General features: G+C 43.8%; 1 protein-coding gene across 2 annotated transcripts; it reads left to right on the top strand.

Annotated features, from left to right (window-relative positions):
* Nucleotides 1-8,601: 8,601 nt before the first annotated feature.
* LKAAEAR1 (LKAAEAR motif containing 1) lies at nt 8,602-18,150 on the top strand. 2 transcript variants are annotated; one of them, XM_087928666.1, is made up of 4 exons: nt 8,602-8,898; nt 11,134-11,256; nt 15,010-15,046; nt 17,327-18,150. In XM_087928666.1, the coding sequence occupies exons 1-4, from the start codon at nt 8,605-8,607 to the stop codon at nt 17,350-17,352; spliced, it is 480 nt and encodes a 159-aa protein (XP_087784792.1). In that variant the 5' UTR covers nt 8,602-8,604; the 3' UTR covers nt 17,353-18,150. The 2 variants fall into 2 exon arrangements, with proteins under 2 accessions (XP_087784792.1, XP_026553118.1); XM_026697333.2 differs by lacking the exon at nt 17,327-18,150 and having other exon boundaries at nt 15,010-15,481.
* Nucleotides 18,151-20,193: the final 2,043 nt, after the last annotated feature.

Genomic DNA, 20,193 nt, shown 5'->3' with positions numbered 1-20,193 from the left:
AGGCATTGTAAAGTGCAGGCAGGCAGGCAGGCAGGCAGGCAGGCAGGCAGGCAGGCAGGCAGGCAGGCAAGAAGGAAGGAAGGAAGGAAGGAAGGAAGGAAGGAAGGAAGGAAGGAAGGAAGGAAGGAAGGAGCAAGGGAAGGGAAGAGGGGAGGGAGTAAAGAAGGGAGAGATGGAGGGAGGAACCAGAGGAGTGGAAAAGGAAGGGAAGGAGCAAGGGAAGGAAGGAAAGAAAGAAAAAGAAATGAAGGAGAGAGGAGAGGGGCAAGGGTGGGGGGGAAGAAAGAAGGAAAGAAAGAAAAAGAATTGAGGGAGAAAGGGAGAGAGGGATGGGGAGGGGAGAGGAGAGGAGCAAGGGAAGGAGGAATAAGAGGAGTGGAAAAGGAATGAAAGGAGTTAGGAAAGAAGGAAAGAAGGAAGGAGTTAGTTTCCAATTTCCTTTGCATCAAATATAGCCACAATTAAGGAAATAATCTCCTCTAGCAAGCGGCTTTTTGCAGAGAGTTTTCTGGCCTCCCCGTGTTCCTGCCTGCTCTTCCACCCAGACCAACCTTCTGCCATTCCCCACAGACTGTTTTGCCAACACACATACTCTCTCTCTCTCTCTCTGCCTCATCCTGGTGCTGAGCGCCGTCTGCTTCTCCTTGCCTCGGTTCCCTCCCCCGCAGTCCATCCCTGCCGCAAGCACCAGCCTCTCCCGAAATGTCACCGGACTGTGCGTGCAAGCAACCCGAGAGGATCATGCTTACAAACATTTGCCAAGGCCCAGAAGAACCCCATGGAAACATTGGGTTGAAAGGAGAAGAGGCACATTGGGTTGAAAAAAAACCCAACTGGGAAAGCCAAAAATTTTTTATTCAGCTTCTCCACTGAACGGGGTTTTCATTGCGGCCTTGGGTGGAGTTTTCAATAAAAGCAAGTGAAATCTGAATTATATCACTTCAGGGACTTTCAGGCAGCATCCCCTGGGGAAGGCCAAAGGGCATTCAACTAATAGAGGCATCAAATCTGCCAGCTCTGTGGTCAGTGAGGAAAGAGGGGAGGGCTTTCTTCCCCCCCACCCCACCATTGTCTGGGTTGCTTGGCAACTGCGTTCCCATGGAGATATTTGTACACTCAAAACCTAGGGACCATGGGACAAGGCAGCTGACCCTTCAGAAAGGCAGAGAGGGATATTGGGCTGGAAACAGGTGAGAGACTTGAGTCCCCCTGAGAGGTGGGACAGGGGTGGGGAGGAGGGTGTGGAAAGAAAGGAGGGAGGAGCTGACGGAGGCCCTCCCTCTGGCCCAGGTAGAACACCTAGAGCCTTCCAGATGTTGCGGAACTACGGTTCCCAGCATTCCCCGGCCTGTGGGGCTGTTGGGAGCTGTATTTCACAACATCAGCTATGGATTTGCGATCCAAGCTCTCTCGTGCAACGGTTGCTTTCACCAGGAATCTCTTTTGGACAATCTTTTCCCAAACTAAAGGTTGAAAAGAAATTCCAAATGGCAAAATATCCCACTTGATAAATAAGGTAGGGCTTGTTTGGTTTCGGCTACAAGGAGTTTTCCTCCTCCCTCCCTTCCTTCCTTCCTTCCTTCCTTTTTTCTTCCTTCCTTCATTTCTTCCTTCCTTCCCCTCTCTTCCTTCCTTTGCTTCTTCCTCTCACCTATCCTTCCTTCCCCTTTTCTCCTTTCCTTCCTTCCTTCCTTCCTCCTCCCCATTTTATCCTTCCTTCCGTCTTCCTTTTCCTTCCTTCCTTCTTTCCTTCCTATTCCCTTTTTATCCTTCCTTCCTTTTTCTTTCTTCCTTACTCCTTCCTCCCTTTTTATCCTTCCTTCCTTTCCTCCTTTTATCCTTCCTTCTTTCTTCCCTCCCTTTTTATCCTTCCTCCCTTCTTCTGTTCTTTTTCTTCCTTCCTTCCTTCCTTCCTTCCTTCCTTCCTTCCTTCCTTCCTTCCTTCCTTCCTTCCTTCCTTCCTTCCTTCCTTCCTTCCTCCTTCCATCTCTCATTGTTTATCCTTCCTTCCTTTCTTCTTTTATTTCTTTCCTCTATATCTTGATAAAATTGTTGATAAAATTGATACAGAGATTGCATTTTATCTGGTCACTGGGTTTTTTCTGGGTGTGTGTGTGTGTAAAGGACTCATTTGTAAATTATAAACTCATCAAAACTTCTGACTCATCCTGCAAAATAAGGCACCTCCAAAATTATCTCTAAATGCCAACTGACTTCAAAACATAAATCCTATGAATGCAACTATAAAATGGCAAGTTTTCCCAATTCCTTTGGGTATACTGGAGGAAAATTCGTTTTTAAAATATATATATATATATATATATATTTGTCAAGGGCAGGAAGAGTTTTGTGGTGTAAATGCTTGTTAAGATCTTGCTTTCTATTTCTTTCTTAATTCATTCTTCCCAAAGTATTTAAATTTTTAATATGCAAATTTTGTGGTTAACTAACTGGTTGGCTGGCTGGCTGGCTGGCTGGCTAGCTAGTCGGTTGGTCAAGCAGTCATTACATAAATGGATGGATGGATGGATGGATGGATGGATGGATAGACAGATAGATGGATGGATGATAGGTAGATGATAGGTAGATGATAGATAGATAGATAGATAGATAGATAGATAGATAGATAGATAGATAGATAGATAGATAGATAGAGACAGACAGATAAATAGATATGGCTGGTTAGTTGGTTAGATAAATGGAAGGATGGATGGATGGATGATGGATAGATGCTTGGATGGATGGACGGACTGATGGATGGATGGGTGAGTGGGTGGGTGAACAGATGATAGATAGATGATAGATAGATAGATAAATAGATATAGATACATAGGAAGATAGGTAGGTAGGTAGATGAGAGACAGGGAGCAGGATGGATAGATCGATGGATGGATGGATAGATAGAGAGGTATGGCTGGTTAGTTGGTTAGATAAATGGAAGGGATGAATGGATGACGGATAGATGCTTGGATGGATGGATGGATGGATGGATGGATGGATGGATGGATGGACTGATGGATGGGTGGGTAGATAGATGATAGATAGATGTTAGATATAGATAATTGGTTGGTTGGTTGGTTGGTTGGTTGGTTGGTTGGTTGACTGTTGAGCTACTTGGGCCAGGGCATAAGTGTATAAGCAATGACCACCATTCCTAACCTGTCAATCCAATCAGAACTCAAATTGAGCAAGTCACAAAAAGATCAGAATCTTAGAATCAGAATGGAGCAGGATAGAAGGAATGTTTGTTCTGCTCAAACCTGGTTTAACAGCCACAATTCAGCCATGTCCATCATCATAAACATCACTGCTTCCTGGAAAAGAAACAGACTTCTGCCTCTAAAACTGTGAATAATATCAGAGTGTTGTGTTTTGAGCATTGTGTTTTAGGCATTCGGTGTTGCATATGACACCTTCTGCTGTATAATGAATAGATTGAGGTTTAAGATGCCACAGAATTCTTGTATTATCTTTACCTTCTAAAATTGATTTACAGCTTGTGCCTTTATGACAACGTAATACTTATGAACTTAACTTTCATTCGAACAAGCAGCTAGAGGAGATTGATGCTTTCCTAGCAAGTGGCAAAAAGTCACTGGTAGGTTGTTGTTTTTTTTAGAAAAATATACAATCATCTAGCTTTGACAGACAACCTTATAGGAATTTTTCTACTGACAGAAAGCGGTGAGGAGAACCAAACGGACGATTTCAGGATTTTTGGGATTAAAAAAGAGATGAAGAGGTTGAGGAGAAGTTTAAGAGGATAATTAACCTAATAGAGGAAAGAGGAGGAGGCACAATTGTATGGGTTTTTTTTTCATTTTTTCATTTCTTTCTAGTTTCTCTGTCTTAAAACATTGAAAAAAAAGTCATACACAAATGGATATGTAGATGATAGATACTGGTAGATAGATATAAGAGAGAGAGAGAGAGAGAGAGATGATAGAGACAGACAGATGGATGATGGATGGATGGATAGGTAGAGAGAGAGAGATGAGTAAGAGAGAGATGATGGATGGGTAGGTAGGTAGAGATAAATGAGAGAGAGAGAGAGGGATGATGGATGGGTAGGTGGATAGAGATAGATGAGAAAGAGACATGATGAATGGATGGATAGGGAGAGAGAGAGAGAGAGAGATGTAGATGGTGGATGGGTAGATAGGTAGAGATAGATAGATGAGAAAGAAAGAGAGAGGGAGGATGGATGGGTAGGGAGAGATAGATGAGAGAGAGAGAGAGAGATGATGTATGAGTAGGTTGATAGAGATGGATAGATGAGCGAGAGAGAGAGAAGAGAGAGAGAGAAAAGAGAGAGAGAGAGAGAGAGAAATGCAGATAGTCTTTTACTTTGAGCCCAAAATTTCTGTTGCTAAGTAATACATTTGTTAATTAAAGTTTGCCCCATTTTCCAACCTTACGACCCTGAAACCATCATAAAGTGGCCAGGCATCTGAATTTTGATCCTGTGATGGGGAGAGTAAGGCCACATTCATAAAAACAGTCAAAAGTCCCTCTTTTCGGTGCCATTGTGAGTTCAAATGGTCACCAAAATGAACTGTCGTAAGTCGATGTCTACCTGAACATTGCACTTTGTGATTTCGGAGCCTGCTGGAGGGAATAATTGTCTGCGGGTCGCTTCGACCGATCCGGCATCTCTGCAAGAATTTGACACCCTTACAGGTTTTTGGATAAGAGCAACAGCATCTCAAAGGGACCCTCGTGCTGCCATTGCGTGTTTTGGTCATGAGCCATAGAGCTGTAATGGAAGACATGTTCTTAGGCTGCTGGAAGAAATGTGGCTTGAATCAGAAACCGTGTTAACGTCTTGTGGTTTCGGGCTTGGCACAGGAGGCGTGAGCTGGGGTTGCCTACGGCTGACCTTTGGGCTAAAGATGGCTCCTGCCCACTAAAGCCCTTCCTCTCGCTTGGGTGGCAAATGGATGGGGTCTGTAGAGATTCTCAGCCCTCCAGATCACGGTTGTCCCAAAGGTGCTTTTTTCAAAGGAGGCGACTGGACTTCCTGGTTTTTCTTTGAAGACGTTTCATATGGATGGGGTTTTGTTCTGCAAAGGAAAAAACTTTCCTTCCTTCCTTCCTTCCTTCCTTCCTTCCTTCCTTCCTTCCTTCCTTCCTTCCTTCCTTCCTTCCCTCCTTCCCTTTTTCCATCCTTCCTTTTCTTGCTTCTTCACTTCTCTCCTCCCTCCCTCCCATTTCTCTCTCCTTCCTATCTCTTTGCCTCCTTCCTTCCTTCTTTCTTCTCCTCCCTTCTTCCCATTTCTCCTTCTTTTGTTCCTTTCCTTCCTTTCCTTCCTTCCCTCCCTCCCTCCTTCCTTCCCTCCCTTTTTCCATCCTTCCTTACTTTTCTTGCTTCTTCTCTTCTGTCCTCCCTCCCTTCCATTTCTCTCTCCTTCCTATCTCTTTGCCTCCTTCCTTCTTTCTTCTCCTCCCTTCTTCCCATTTCTCCTTCTTTTGTTCCTTTCCTTCCTTCCCTCCCTCCCTCCTTCCTTCCCTCCCTTTTTCCATCCTTCCTTACTTTTCTTGCTTCTTCACTTCTCTCCTCCCTCCCTCTCATTTTTCTCTCCTTCCTATCTCTTTGCCTCCTTCCTTCCTTCTTTCTTCTCCTCCCTTCTTCCCATTTCTCCTTCTTTTGTTCCTTTCCTTCCTTCCCTCCCTTTTTCCATCCTTCCTTACTTTTCTTGCTTCTTCTCTTCTCTCCTTCCTCCCTCCCATTTCTCTCTCCTTCCTATCTCTTTGCCTCCTTCCTTCTTTCTTTCCTCCCTCCCTTCTTCCCATTTCTCCTTCTTTTGTTCCTTTCCTTCCTTCATTCCACCTTCCCTCCCTCCCTCTCTCCATCCTTCCTTACTTTTCTTCCTTCCTTCCTCACTTCCCTCCTCCTCCCTCCAATCTCTCTCACTTGAAGAGATTGGACTGCCATTTGTCAGAAGTGATGTAGGATCTCCCGCTTGGGAGGAGGGTTGGACTAGATGACCTATAAGGTCCCTTCCAACTCTGATTATCTGTTATTCTGTTATTTCTTCTTCCTTCCCATCTATCTAAGCCCCCTTCCTCCCTCCCTTCTTCCCATTTCTCCTTCCTTCCTTTTTCATTTCCTCCCTCTGTCCCATCTCTCCTTTCTTCTTCCCATTTCTCTCTTTGCCTCCTTTTCTACTTCCCTCCCTCCTTTCTTTCCATTCTCCTCTGTTCTTCTTTCCCTCCCTCCCTCCCTCTCTCCATCCTTCCTTCTTCCTTCCATCCTTCCCTTCTTCCCTCATCCCTTCCTCCCATCTCCCTCACTCCTTCCTTCAGCTTTGTCTGGACAGCTGAGAAACAAACAAACCAGCAAAAATACTAAAAAGCAATTAAAATAGAGTATAAAGATGCAATTACGGGGCCATTATGACACTGCCATGAAACCCACTGGCAATCTCAGTTATTTCCTGCAGAGCAAAAAATAAAAACAAAACCAACAACCAAATGATTTCACAATAATTAAACAGTTTGCAGAGAGTCGGATTGAACTAAATGATGGGACAATTTCAGTCATTTTCATTTTAGCCCTTGTGAAACTTTAGCGGAAGTCATGAAAATGGTGCTCCACTCTCCCTTTGGGCTTTGGGCTTGACACGCCCGCTCAAAAATTCCCCGCGCAAAAGAGCCGATTGTAGGGGGCGATAATATCTGTGTTGCAAACATCGGGGCTTCCTCCAATGTTTTGACTTTTGCAGTCCAGATTTAGGATCACAACAGTTGAAAGCTGTCACTTGGGGCTGGCAATATTTATTCTTTGATTCTGTTCACGTTTTTATGCTGTAAGCCATCCGCAATCACTTTGAAACAAGACGGGTGGCAAATAAATTTAATAGACAGACACAGACAGAAATGGCTAGATAGATAGTTAGATAGTTGGATAGTTAGTTAGTTAGAGAGAGGGTGGAGGCAGGCAGGCAGGCAGACAGACAGACAGATAAAAAGAGAAAGAAAAAAAGAGAGAGAGAGAGAGAGAAAGAAAGAAAGAAAGAAAGAAAGAAAGAAAGAAAGAAAGAAAGAAAGAAAGAAAGAAAGAAAGAAAGAAAGAAAGAAAGAAAGAAAGAGACAGAAAGGCAGATAGATAGATAGATAGATAGATAGATAGATAGATAGATAGATAGATAGATAGATAGATAGATAGATAGATAGATGGATAGATAGATAGATAGATTAGATAGATAGATAGATAGATAGATAGATAGATAGATAGATAGATAGATATAGATAGATAGATAGATAGATAGATAGATAGATAGATAGATAGATAGATAGATAGATAGAAAGACAGACAGATATGGGAGGCAGGCAGGCAGTTTTTGCTGGCAGAGCACTCAGGCCACCAAAGGTGCCCCCAAAAGCAGTGATGTTGAGCTGGCCAAGCCCTCTGGCCATGACCCCCCAGGTCAAACACAACCCTGATGCAGCCTTGAATGAAATTGAGTTTGACACCCCTGGTCTATGACCTCTTTTCCCTGAGATCCAGCTTATTGCCTTCCATTGCTCTCCTCTCCTCTCTACCGTATACATGCATCTGGGGCGGGGCCCATCCTGTTCCTCCCCCTTATTCAGCTCAGGCCCCGAAGACAGCTGCCTCTCCACCTGGGGGAGAGGACGGAAGGCCTCGGTTCTGCCTGCACCTCTGATTCTGCTTCCTCATCAGAGCCTTCCAAAGGCCCCCCCCGAAGCCGGCCCAGGCCCCCCCCTCTCCTTCTCCTCATCTGACTCTGCTGCTAGCTCTGCTAAGCAGCCGACGGGCCACCCCACTTGTCTGGGACAATGTGTTTCACTCCATACAGAGGTGGGTATTCAAGCAGGTTCTGACCAGTTCTGGACAACTGGTAGCGGGAAACTTTGAGTAGTTCAGAGAACCAGCAAATATCGCCTTTGACTGGGCCTGCCCCATTTTTTTCCCTCAGCCTCCCAAGTCCCAGCTGATCAGCTGTGACTTCTTTTGTTGTCCTGCACAGTGTCAGGATTCCAGCAATCGCCCTATTTAAATCATGATTCTCGAGCCCAGCTTCAAAAAACTTCAAATGTTTCATTAGAGGCAACATCCTGGCCCTGCCCTGTAGGAAGTCAACTCTGCCCTACGTCATTTACCTGAGACCCTGTTTCCCTCTTCCCCGCTGGGTGACTCATAAACCAGATTCACCCATCTAGTCCATTCACAGGCTGGATGTCATCATTCACGTTCTCCAATTAAATATTTTTGCAGACAAAAGCTCCGGTATTTTAGTTACAATCTTTTAAAGTTAAGAGTTGGAATGTACTTTCGCTTTCAACTGCTCTTCCAGATTTCCTTCCTCCCTTCTCCCTCTTTTTTTATGGCAACTACTAAAAGAGGCATAGGAATGTTTTCAGAATTGACACACAGGAGAACGGAGCTGGAAAGTAGGTTAGTGGGTGGGGAGGGAATGGGGATTTTGCAGTAACCTTCCCCTGTCATGCCCACCAAGCCACGCCCATCAAGTCATGCCCACAGAACCGGTAGTAAAAAAATTTAAATCCCACCACTGACTCCGTGGCTTAAAACCTCCTTGAATTTTTTTTTCCCCTCAGCACCCCGCTGTGAGCATCATGTCTGACGCGAAAGCTCTCCTGAGGAACAAGCCGACCCAACGGTTCCGGAAATCGTTGCCTTCCGGCGATGCAAGCAAGATGACCGCCGAGCAGAAAGCGCGCTATTTGGCCTTTGCCGACCCCACCAAGCCGGACGTGAAAACGATGCTGTCCGCGTCTCTTATGAAAGAGAGGAAAGCCCTGGACAATCCGCAAAGGGAAGTGGAAAATAAAAACCTGATCGGGGTCCTCAAGGCTTCCGAAGCGCGGAACCGCCTTCGGAACTCAAGGCTCCAGTACCAGCATTTGAGAGTGAGTGGCCTTGGGGTTTCTGCTTAGCCTTAGAATAACCAAGTAAGAGAGTCGGAAGGGACCTCGGAGGTCTTGTAGTCCAACCCTGGGGACAGGGGCCCATGAACTGGGCCATGAGCTGTTCTGAACAGGGCTGAAGAAGTGGCGGGTGAGCATTGGTGAACGCACACCCCCTTGCACGAATGAAGTTTTTGCTCACGCAGCCCCGTTTCTGGCCGCTTGTGTGCAATTATCCCCTCTCCCCACCCCCCATCTCTGCCAGTCTGCAAAACCCAAAAGATTGGGGAACTTTACGTTCTGACCGAGCTCCCCAAACACGACCAACCCTCACAAGATTCCTTTAATAGGAACGCCGGCAGCCCAGGGACGGGATTCTACCGGTTCAGTCCGGTTCGCGTGAACCGGTAGGTCCAACGATCAACTGTTGGGCCTGCCCGCCCTGACTCTATTCTGTGCTTTATATCCTGGTTTTCAAGCTCAGCTGATTCGCACTACACAGCGGACTGTTGCGTTTCAGCTGTTTATCACAGAGAGATTGGTGGAGGAGGTCAGTAGCAAACACTGTACACATGCGCAAAATACGCAACTCACCAAACCAGTTGTTACACCAGTTGAATCCCAGCCCTGCAGCAGCCCTGGCAAAAAGTTTCTCTCATAGGTTAACAAGACTGTCCAGCAGGGAGATGAATAGTTGTGTGCCACATCTATTCATCTCCACCCCCTGCCTTTTATCCCCAGAGCTCGGGTGGGGCTTTGCTAGCAGAGGTGGCTCTTCTGTCCCGAGGATCGGCTCATAGATTTCCACAGCTCTCCTCTCCTCTGCCTTCTGTGCATCCAAACCTCAGGCACTGGGCCCAGGGCTGTTCCTTCTTTTCCTCATCAGCCACCTCCAGACCTGGGGCTGTTGACTCTCCACCTGAGGGCTGATGGATGGCCCAGGCTCTGCCTCTCTCTCTCCCTCCCTTCCTCCCTCCCTCCATGAATGAGTGAGTGAGTGAGTGAGTGAGTGAATGAATGAATGAATGAATGAATGAATGAATGAAGACTTCCAGTGATGGAGCACCTACAAGGCCTGAAGGCAAGTCCTTCCATCAATTAATTGTCCTCACTGTCAGGAAATTCCTCCTTAGTTCTAAGTTGCTTTTCTCCTTGATTAGTTTCCACTCATTGCTTCTTGTCCTACCTTCAGGGGCTTTGGAGAACACAATAACAGGATAACAGAGTTGGAAGGGACTGGCCACTTGTAGGGAGGTCTTCTAGTCCAGCCTCCTGCTCAGGCAGGAGACCTTTATATTTCAGAGAAATGGTTGTCCAATCTCTCCTTAAAAGCCTCCAGTGACGAAGCATCCACAGCTTCTGGAAGGAAGACATTCCTCTGATGAATTGTTCTCAACTGTCAGGAAATTCCTCCTTCGTTGTAGGTTGCTTCTCTCCTTGATTAGTTTCCATCCGTTGCTTCTTGTCCAAGCGGTCGTAAAATCATCCTGTGATCTTGGGGATGCTGCAACAGTTGTGAGCAGATTACAGAGTAACAGAGTTGGAAGGGACCTTGTAGGTCATCTAGTCCAACCCCCCGGCCAAGCAGGAGACCCTACACCATTCCTGACAAATGGCAACCCAATCTCTTCTTGAAAGCTTCCAATGATATGAGGATTAATTGTAAATCGCTTTTCAGGGCAGTTTGTAAGTTCGAACGGTCACTAAATGAATTGAGAGTAAGACAAGTGCTGCTGTAATGGCCAATGTCACCTGTACGGGGACTCCTCGGCTTACAACAGTTCGTTTAGTGACCATTTAAAGTTACAACACCACTGAAAAAGGCAACTTATGACCATTTCCTCACCGACCATCGTAGTATCCCCTTTTGTCACATGATCAAAATTCAGATGCTTGGCTCCAAACTGGCTCATATTTATGACGGTTGATGCGTCCCAGAGTCACGCGATCCCCTTTTGCGACCGCCTGACCAGCAAAGCTCCCGGGGAAGCCAGATTTCGCTTCACAGCCGGGTTACAAGCTAAACAACCGCAATGCTTCGCATAACAACCACGGCAAGCCAGGTCGTAAAGATGGGAGCAAAGCTCAACTTAACAACTCTTTCGCTTACCAACCTCACAAAAAATGGGTTCTCGCTTGACTGTGGTCGTAAAGTCAAGGACTTAACCTGTAATGCGCTTACCTGTAATGCACCAACATCTCTCGCCCGCAGTTCACCTTTGTTTCTTTTGGCTCCAGGCGCAAGAGATCAACTTCCTGATCTCCTTTCAGAGGAATGCAAAAGGTGCGGTGAGGTTGGAGATCTTTCTCCCACCCAGGAAAAACATTGCCAAATTGTCTGACTGCATGGACACCATTCAGGTAAACGTTTATCTACAGAAACTTATTCGTTTGTTGGTTGGTTTGTCAAACATCCACAAGGTAACAATTATAGGTATGAACCTAAACAAGAACAACGGAAGGAAGTACAGATAAATGGGAATAGTAAGACAGGGAGGGTAGGCATGCTGGTGTGCTTATGCATGCCCCCTTTAAGGACCTCTTAGGAATGGGGTACATACCGTAACTTGAATCCCAAATGCTGGAAATACAAACAGAACTATGGTACCTTCTATCATATGTGGTGGCCATGCCCGGACGCCCAAAAATAATCGACCAAAATATGGAATTGGATACAAGAATAATTGGATACACCAATAAGACCAAGGAGCTTATAGTGGGCTGTAGAAGGAACAGATCAGACATCCAGCCCTTGCTTCTCAATGGAGACCGAGTGGAGCAAGTGGCCAGTTTTAAGTTTCTGGGTGTTACCATAAAAGAAGATCTGAACTGGGGTGCTCCCATTGCAGCCCTGGTCAAAAGAGCCCAGCAGAGATTTTACTACCTGAGATTTCTCAGAAAACAACAATTGAATGAAAAACTGCTGGTGACCTTCTACCACCATAGAGAGTATCTTAACTTACTGTACTCTGTATGGTTTGCCAATTGCACAGGGGCAGATAGGACAGCACTCCAGAGGGTTAATGTCATTGCCCAGAAGATCATGGGTTGCCCTCTCCCCTCTTTGGAAGAGCTTTATAGCTCCCGCTGCCTTAAGAAAGTTCAAAACATTCTTAAAGATCCATCTCATCCTGGGCACCCCTTTTTTTGAACTACTACTATCTGGCAGATGGTACAGAATAATAAAAACAAGGACAAACAGGCTGAAAAAACAGCTTCTATCCCAGGGCAGTAGCTCTGTTGAATTCTACTGTATAGTGCAGTGTTGATGCAGTGTGTGTACGTGGGGGGTGGTGGTTTGGTTCGATGTGTGGAGTGTGAAGGATGTGTGTTTGTGTTTATTTTTCATGGTCATGATGTGCACTGAAGATGGTGTTTGATTTCATTGTACGAGGTGCAATGATGATAAACTGAACTAAACTAAGAAATAGTGGAAGATCAGATAGAGTTTAAATCGGAATTGTTCTTGTTGAGAATAATTAAAGGGAAATATAGGAAAAAGATTAAATATATTTTATTACATATACTGACAGCAGTAAAGATAGCATTTGCACAACGTTAGAAACAAAATAATATGCCCCCAGAGAAATTAGCAATTCAAATATTTTTAGATTGTGCTGAAATGGATAAATTGACGTTAAAATTAAAAGCTAAAGAAGAGGCAGAGTATTACAAAATTTGGGACAATTGGTATAAATGGTTGAACAGTAGAAATAGGGATAACAAAGATAAGAAAATTATAAACATATATGAATGTATGTCAATGTAGATATTTATATGAGATTGGCTTATATAATAATGATGGCACAGTACTGTTAATATTAAGATTAAGATATGTAAAAGGTGAAAAAAGAACAATAAAAAAATTATTGGGAAAAGAAAGGAATGGGGTAAGCTCCACGTTAGACCATTTGAGGTTGAAGCTGCGAGGGGCTGAGGCTGTAACAACCGAGTTGGGTAGAGCATTCCAGGCGTTGACCCCTCTGTTGCTGAAGTCATATTTTCTGCAATCGAGTTTGGAGCGGTTTACCTTGAGTATGTATCAGTTGTTTGCCCATGTATTATTGGCATTGAGGCTGAAGAAGTTGTTGATGGACAACATGTTGTAGCAGACAATTTTGTGAACTATGTTTAGATCGGACCGCAGGCGGCGCACTTCTAAATTGTCCAGGCCCAAAATTTCGAATCTGGAGGCATCTTCCCCAATACAGATAGCTATTAGACTGACTCTCTCAATAAAAGCAATAAAGCTCCCTTAATCAGAATAGAGCTGGAAGGGACCTTGGAGATCTTCTAGTCCAACTCCCTGCTCAGACAGGAGACCCTAAACAATTTGAGACGAACAGCAGTCCAATCTCTTCTTAGACCTCCAGGGATGAAGCACCAATAACTTCTGAAGTCAAGCTGTTCCACTGGTTAATTGTTCTGTCAGGAAATTTCTCCTTAGTTCTAGGTTGTCTATGGAGCTTCTCCGTCATCCAGGTCATGGTTGTCCCAAAAGTGGTTTTTTTCACCACACCTATTTGCTCCTATTTGAACACAGAAGAACCTCCAAGTGGCCTCAATGACTCTCTGACTAAAAGGATGCAAATGACCAGCTGTCCGCAAGGAATATAAATCCTTCCATTCCCCACCATCCAGTCAGAGCTGAAGAAGCTTCTTGGATGAGAAGCGAAATGTCTTCAAAAGAAAAAATCAGAAAGTCCAGTTGCCTTTTGAAAAAAAGCACTTTTAGTTCAGGTTGCTTCTCTCCTTGATTAGTTTCCATCCATTGTTTCTTGTCCAGCTTTCTGGTGCTTTGGAATTAACCCCCGCCTCTTCTTTCTGGCAGCCCCGCCAATACTGGAATCCTGCTATCATGTCACCCCTAATTCCTTCTTTTCTCTAGACCAGGGCTCTTCAAACTTGACAGCTTTAAGACTTCAATGAAGTCTTAGTCTCCCAGAATTCCTCCTCCAGTGATGTCTTAAATATTGGAAGACTGCTATCATGTCTTCCCTGGTCCTTCTCTTCACTAGACTAGCCATGCCCAGCCATGCCAGATGATGCCAAGAATATGTCGGAGACAGCACATATGAAAAGTGTTCAACTTTTTCTCCTGCCATGTGTAAAGGTCCAAGACTCACTGCAGTACAAGCTCAAGACACAGGCTCTATAGACCTGAATCTTTTATGTTCTGTCAGCTTATTAAGCTATTGCTCTCTTTGTATGACATGATAGCAGTCTTCCAATATTTGAGGGGCTGCCACAGAGAAGAGGAAAGGGTCAAGCTATTTTCCAAAGCACCTGGAAGCCAGACAAGGAATAATGGATGGAAACTGATCAAGGAGAGATTCAACCTGGAAATAAGGAGAAACTTTCTGACAGTGAGAACAATCAACCCATGGAACAGAAGTTGCCCTCGGAAGTGGTGGGAGCTTCATCACTTGAGACTTTCAAGAAGAGATTGGATTGCCATCTGTCAGAAATGGTGTAGGATCTCCCGCTTGGGTGGCGGGTTGGACTAGATGACCTATAAGGTCCCTTCCAACTCTGATTATCTGTTATCTGTTAAGTCGGGAAAATGTGGTGGGCAGTTTACCAATTCATCTATTCAGCTCAGTGTCTAAAGAGAGAGTGTCGGAGATAGTTGAGCTTAAGTACACAAAGTCATGGACAACCGTGTTACTGACTTTAACAGCAGCAGTGATTCCCTTAACGGTGGCAAGAAAAGTCATAAAATGGTACAAAACTCACTTCACAACGGCTTCGCTTAGCAACAGAGATTTTGGGGCTCAATGGTGGTTGTATGTCAAGGACTACCTGTATATGGAAATGAGCTTTAAAATGCTGGAGGACTTGGCCAGAGTACTAAAAAGCTATTTTTAAATAAAATAAAATAATAAAATAAAATAATACAAAACAAAACAAAATAAAACAAATCAAACCTAGCAGGGATTTTCTCCTATCTAATTACGGGGAACTTTGGTGCCTTCCTAGCTCAGCCAGGGATATTTTAAGCTCAATTGTGGTCCTAAATCAGGGACTAACTGTGTATATTTGGGGCAGCTGCTTTCTTAAATATTCCTTTCCTTTTCTGAACTTCTCTCTCCCACATTTCTCTTTGTTTTTCAGCGAAGCCGGATTGAGGAGATTCTGGAAGACGAAAGTGGTGAGATCTATATCCGGAGGCCTTGAGTCCTCCTAGAAAGGATGAGGGAAATAGGATGTGGATTAAACCCAGAAAGGGGAAATTTACTCTGAAGCGTTTTGACGTAGCAAACCACGGCTTTTTAATAAACTGTGTGGATTATCAGAGGCTCCAAAAGCAAGTTAGGGAATCTGCAGATGGGTCTATTTTTAGTGCATCTCCTAACAGTTGGAAGGGACCTTGGAGGTCTTCTAGTCGAACCCCCTGCTTAGGCAGGAAACCCTATATACCACTTCAGACAAATGGTTATCCAATATCATCTTAAAAACTTCCAGTGTTGGAGCATTCACAAGTGCTGGAGGCAAGTTGTTCCACTGATGAATTGTTCTCACTATCAGAAAATATCTGCTTAGTTCTGGGTTGCTTCTCTCCTTAATTAGTTTCCATCCATTGTTTCTTGTCCTGCCTTTGGAGAACAGAATTGGAAGATACCTTGGAGGTCATCTAGTCTTGGAAATCTTATTTTCTGTTGAAGACTTCAACCTGTGTAGATCTAAGTAAATAAGCCTAGGAAAAATAATTCTCAAAATTCATCAGGATGTTAACATATGCTGGGGGGCGGGGGGGGGCAGACCGGAAGGGAGGGGAGAGAGGGTGTCTGGAGAATCAAGATGGCGGATGTAGCTGTGCCATAAAAGCCCCTCCCCTTCTATGCAACCCCTGTAAAAGGGGGCGGGGCCTTTGCTTCCCCAGCCACCATCTTGAATTTGGGGACTCACACAAATCCTGTTTGTTTGAAATCTGTTAAATTAGCAGCCAATCCACTTGCTTAAAAGAGGCCTCTCCCTTTTTGGACCCAAAATTGTGTTTTATGTAATTGTGTTGCATTTCCTGCAATTGTTAAGTGTGAGAAGCAGATAGATAGATAGATAGATAGATAGATAGATAGATAGATAGATAGATAGATAGATAGATAGATAGATAGATAGATAGATAGATAGATAGATATTTTCTTAAGTTTTCGCGGGTACTTACATGTATGGCATTCGGCTTTGTTCGGATATTTTCCCACGTCATTGTAGTTGTGCTTTTAAAGTTGTAGCAACGTTTTGGCAGAATCTCATCTGCCATCATCAGGCTTCTGTATAGTGTTCATCTACCGAAACGTTGGTACAACTTTAAAAGCACAACTACAATGACGTGGGAAAATACCCGAACAAAGCTGAATGCCATACCTGTAAGTACCCGCAAAAACTTGAGAATATATATATATATATATGCATGAACCTCATTGTGTTCCAAGGGAAGTTCACAAGTACACCATTTTACCAGAAGTCAAATGCTTGAGGTTGCTTCTCCGACAAACCTCCCTTCCATTGCTTTAAGCTTTCAAGAATGCTCTGTAAATGCTCACTTAAAGTTGAAAACAGGTAGTCCTTGATTTACAACAGTTCATTTAGTGACTGTTCAAAGTACAGTGGCACTGAAACAAGTAACTTATGACCATTTTTCACACTTAACAACTGTTGTGGCAAAAAAGGTCGTACAACGGGGCAAAATTCACTTAACTGTCTCACTTAGTAACAACAATGTTGGGCTCAATTGTGGTCATAAGTCAAGGACTACCTGTACTTTATTTGGCCAAATGTGATGAAGCACACAAGGAATTTGTCTCTGGGGCAGAAACATGCAAAGCAACAGAATAACGATAATCGTAATAACAATAATAAGAATAAGAGGGAAGTAAAGAAGATTATAAGAAGGATAAATGATAATACTATAGCCAGACTACAATGAGTAAATACACATAGGCATAGAAATTGCCCTGAGTTGTGTCTTCACAGAATAAAATAAATTAATTAAATACTGTGCAAGTCCTCATTTAACAACTGGTTGCTTAGCAGCCATTTGAGGTTACAATGGACACCCTCCCCCCAGAAGGTACTAGTAGTCCTCAACTTACAACAGTTCATTTAATGACAGTTCAAAGTTACAACATCACCGAAAAAAAGTGACTTATGACTATTTTTCATACCTACGACCGTTGCAGCATTCCCACTGTCACTGGATCAACATTCAGACTGTTGGCAACCGCTTCACATTTATGACAGTTGCAGCATCCCTAAATGAACTGTTATAAGCCGAGGACTAACTGTACTGTCATAACTTGAGGACTATCTATAATTCACATGAGCGAGCAAGGAAGGAGGTCAATTCACTTTTCTCCCAATCTGTTGACATTTGATTGACGGGAACCTGATCGTTCATTCAATTCAATTGTGTCTTGTGTTTTTATTCTAGGATTTGGATGTTCAAAGCAAACATAACCCTGACATTTGAGAATATTATTGCCTAATGTTGAAAGATTTTCCCCAAATCTGAGCAACATCTCAGTTCTGTGAGATTTCCCCTACTTTGACCCTGGTATGGCTTCTCCAAAAAAGGAAAAAAACGTTGGGTGGTTAGAATTTCTTTTTTCACATCGTTGCTAGATTTCAGGAGAAAGTTAAAGAAAAAACCCAGCAAAAGGAATATATTTGAAGTAGTTTCTTCATAGTGGTTGCATTTTTTAGTCCAATAACAGGGGAGCAATTGTGGGCTTCTTATAAATTTATTCTTACACTCAAGTAAGAAATGAAAATGTGGAGAAACAAAACTGCAGCCCATGAATGTAATTCAATGTACATTTTACTGTAAAAAATATGTGCACAAATAATTCATTATTTCAAGTAAATGAGCTTTCTTGCTAACATCTAGGCTCCCGTTTTTTTTTTAAAGGTTGCCAGTTATGCTTGGAAATCATTGTTAGTCTGTACAAATTGGGATTGTGAGAAGTTGCAAGAACTGTATAAAACAGCAGTGCAAGTCGATTTGTAATGTGTTGTTTGCCAGCTTTTGCTGAGTTCTGTTTTCATTCAATGTTCCATAGGCAGGTGTTTTATCCAGATACCACAGATCCATATAACTATTACCCAGATACCAACTAGTTTAACAATTGCATTAATAGCCAGATAGAGAATTCTAGATTTTGACTTGTTCTGTATTTAATGTTGTTCTACTGTGGGTTGCTTTGAACATTGTAAGCACTAAGGAAGCATGTAAATAAAAATATCTTAGCTGTGCCACTGGATTCTGCTGTCTTTATTTTTTCTTCTTAAACAGAAGGAGGGGGCCACCAGCTGCCAGTAGAGGACAAAACTTTTCATTAAGTATGTTGTGGCCAACCAGCTGCCAGCAGAGCTGGTGGCAGACTCAGACAGCGAGTAGGTTGGGGAGGAACTTGGGCCAATCCTGAAGTCTGGGGAAGGCTTTGATGGATGCTCTGTGTCGGAAACAGAGATAGGACTAGGGCCCTCTGACATTTCGCAGCTGCCTACAGAGTCAGAGATAAGTGGGGAAGAAGAACAGCTGGAGCCTATTCCAGATGCGCATATGTGCAGAGCTGTCAGGAGACGAAAACAATTAAGAAACAGGGGCAACTTGGGAAGGAAAGGCACACGTGGATGCTGAATGGCCCCTCCCTGGGGAATAAATAGAAGCAAAAAGGTGATTGCAAGAGACTGTTAGTTCATTTCTTTTTGGAAGATTTGCTTATCAGAGTTGTTCCTCTCAGAGACTCCTTGCCAAATATTTAATTTACAGCTTTGCGACTGGAAGCTCTTGGCCTGGCAATTATCTGCTAAGGCCTGTTCTTGCAATTAACCCTTGGGAGAATTATTGCCGGGACTTTTCTGTGTGTGAATGCCATGAATTCACAGTGACTAAACAAAGAGGGGGTTTTCAGGACATCTGTTTCTTGGTTCTGCTGGGTCAGAACAGGATGGCCGTTCAAAACCCTGTGCAGTTTGCACATCCGATGCAAACATTTCTTGGTATGACCCAATTCCGCTCCTCAAAATGTTTTTAAAAAGGGTGCACATTTTGACACAATGCAAGCGACGCAAGCCTTGTGTTCCCACGCAGCCTGGATTAATTGCTTTGAGGGTGACATTTCTCTGTGGGCCACCAAAATTTTCTCATGGACCACGAGTGGTCCTCAGCCCACTGGTTGGCGACCACTGATCTAGTCCAACATACACCCACCTACCCGCCCAAGCAGGAACCCCTATACAATTTCAGACAAGTGGCTGTCCAGTTTTTTAAGGTAAGATAATTTTATTGTCTTTTTATTTTTTTACTGCGAGCACCCAGGGCCACATTAAAAATGGAATTCTGTTGCCTGCTCTCAAGATGAAGTATATATATCTACCCAAGACATACATAACACAAATATACACATGCTATATACATATACATATATACCTGCACCATACATATACCCTTTTTCCCTGAAATTACGATTTACCCTGAAAATCCTAGCTTGATTTTTACACGTGCAGCCAATATAAGCCCTACCCCCCAAAATAAGCCCTAATTAAGATCCTGCCCATTCCAGAATGGGCGGGTAAATATTAAGCTAGAGTGGAGATGGGGGGCGGTGGGTGGAGCTTCCCCACTACTTACCTTTGGACAGTTTTCTAGCCAGGTCTTGCATCCTCCAACACCTGCCTTGCCAGCCCATTTCTTCTGCAGCCAGCAAGGCTTTCCTGGGGGGCTCTATATCCGATAACAAAGCTCTGGATCGATCCTGAGCTCTGTTGTCGGCTCCAAAGGCCTTCAGGAAAGCCTTGCCAGCCACAGAAGAAGAACTTCCTGAAGGCCTCTGACAGTGAAAAGGAGGCCTAGGGTGATGCACGCAAGTGAGGTTAGTCACCTGGATGGCATTCCCCCCAAAATAAGACTTGGGGGCAAAAAATATATAAGACAGGGTCTTATTTTGGGGGAAACACAGTATATATCTACCCAAGACATACATAACACAAATATACACATGCTATATGCATACATATATACCTGCACCATACATATATATATACGTACATATATATATTAATCACTGTCCATTTTGAATACATACCCAAAAGAGGAAACTTGAGGGTTCGCAAGGCTGATAATGGACCAAAATGGAACAAAACTGTGACTGAATCTGGATGTTCTGCATCGGGTACCACGAAGCCCCCTCCCAGAAAGCTTAGGGTTCAGGGTTTTCTTAAAAACCTCCAGTGATGAAGGACCCACAAGGTCTTGTTTTACTGGCTAACTGGTCTCATGCCTTGAACAGGGGGTTG

The sequence above is a fragment of the Pseudonaja textilis genome, chromosome 3, assembly GCF_049901715.1.
Source record: "Pseudonaja textilis isolate UNSWEBS1 chromosome 3, rPseTex1.2, whole genome shotgun sequence".
NCBI classification, from domain to species: domain Eukaryota; kingdom Metazoa; phylum Chordata; class Lepidosauria; order Squamata; family Elapidae; genus Pseudonaja; species Pseudonaja textilis.
This window is presented reverse-complemented; position numbering and strand designations above follow the sequence as displayed.

Excerpts from the sequence above, each read along its gene's own strand:
- LKAAEAR1 (XM_087928666.1), top strand. The coding sequence starts at position 8,605 with ATGTCTGACGCGAAAGCTCTCCTGAGGAACAAGCCGACCCAACGGTTC. Across the intron at positions 8,899-11,133 it reads TCCAGTACCAGCATTTGAGA|GCGCAAGAGATCAACTTCCT; the intron begins GTGAGTGGCCTT and ends TTTTGGCTCCAG. Across the intron at positions 15,047-17,326 it reads GATTCTGGAAGACGAAAGTG|GATTTGGATGTTCAAAGCAA; the intron begins GTGAGATCTATA and ends TTTTTATTCTAG.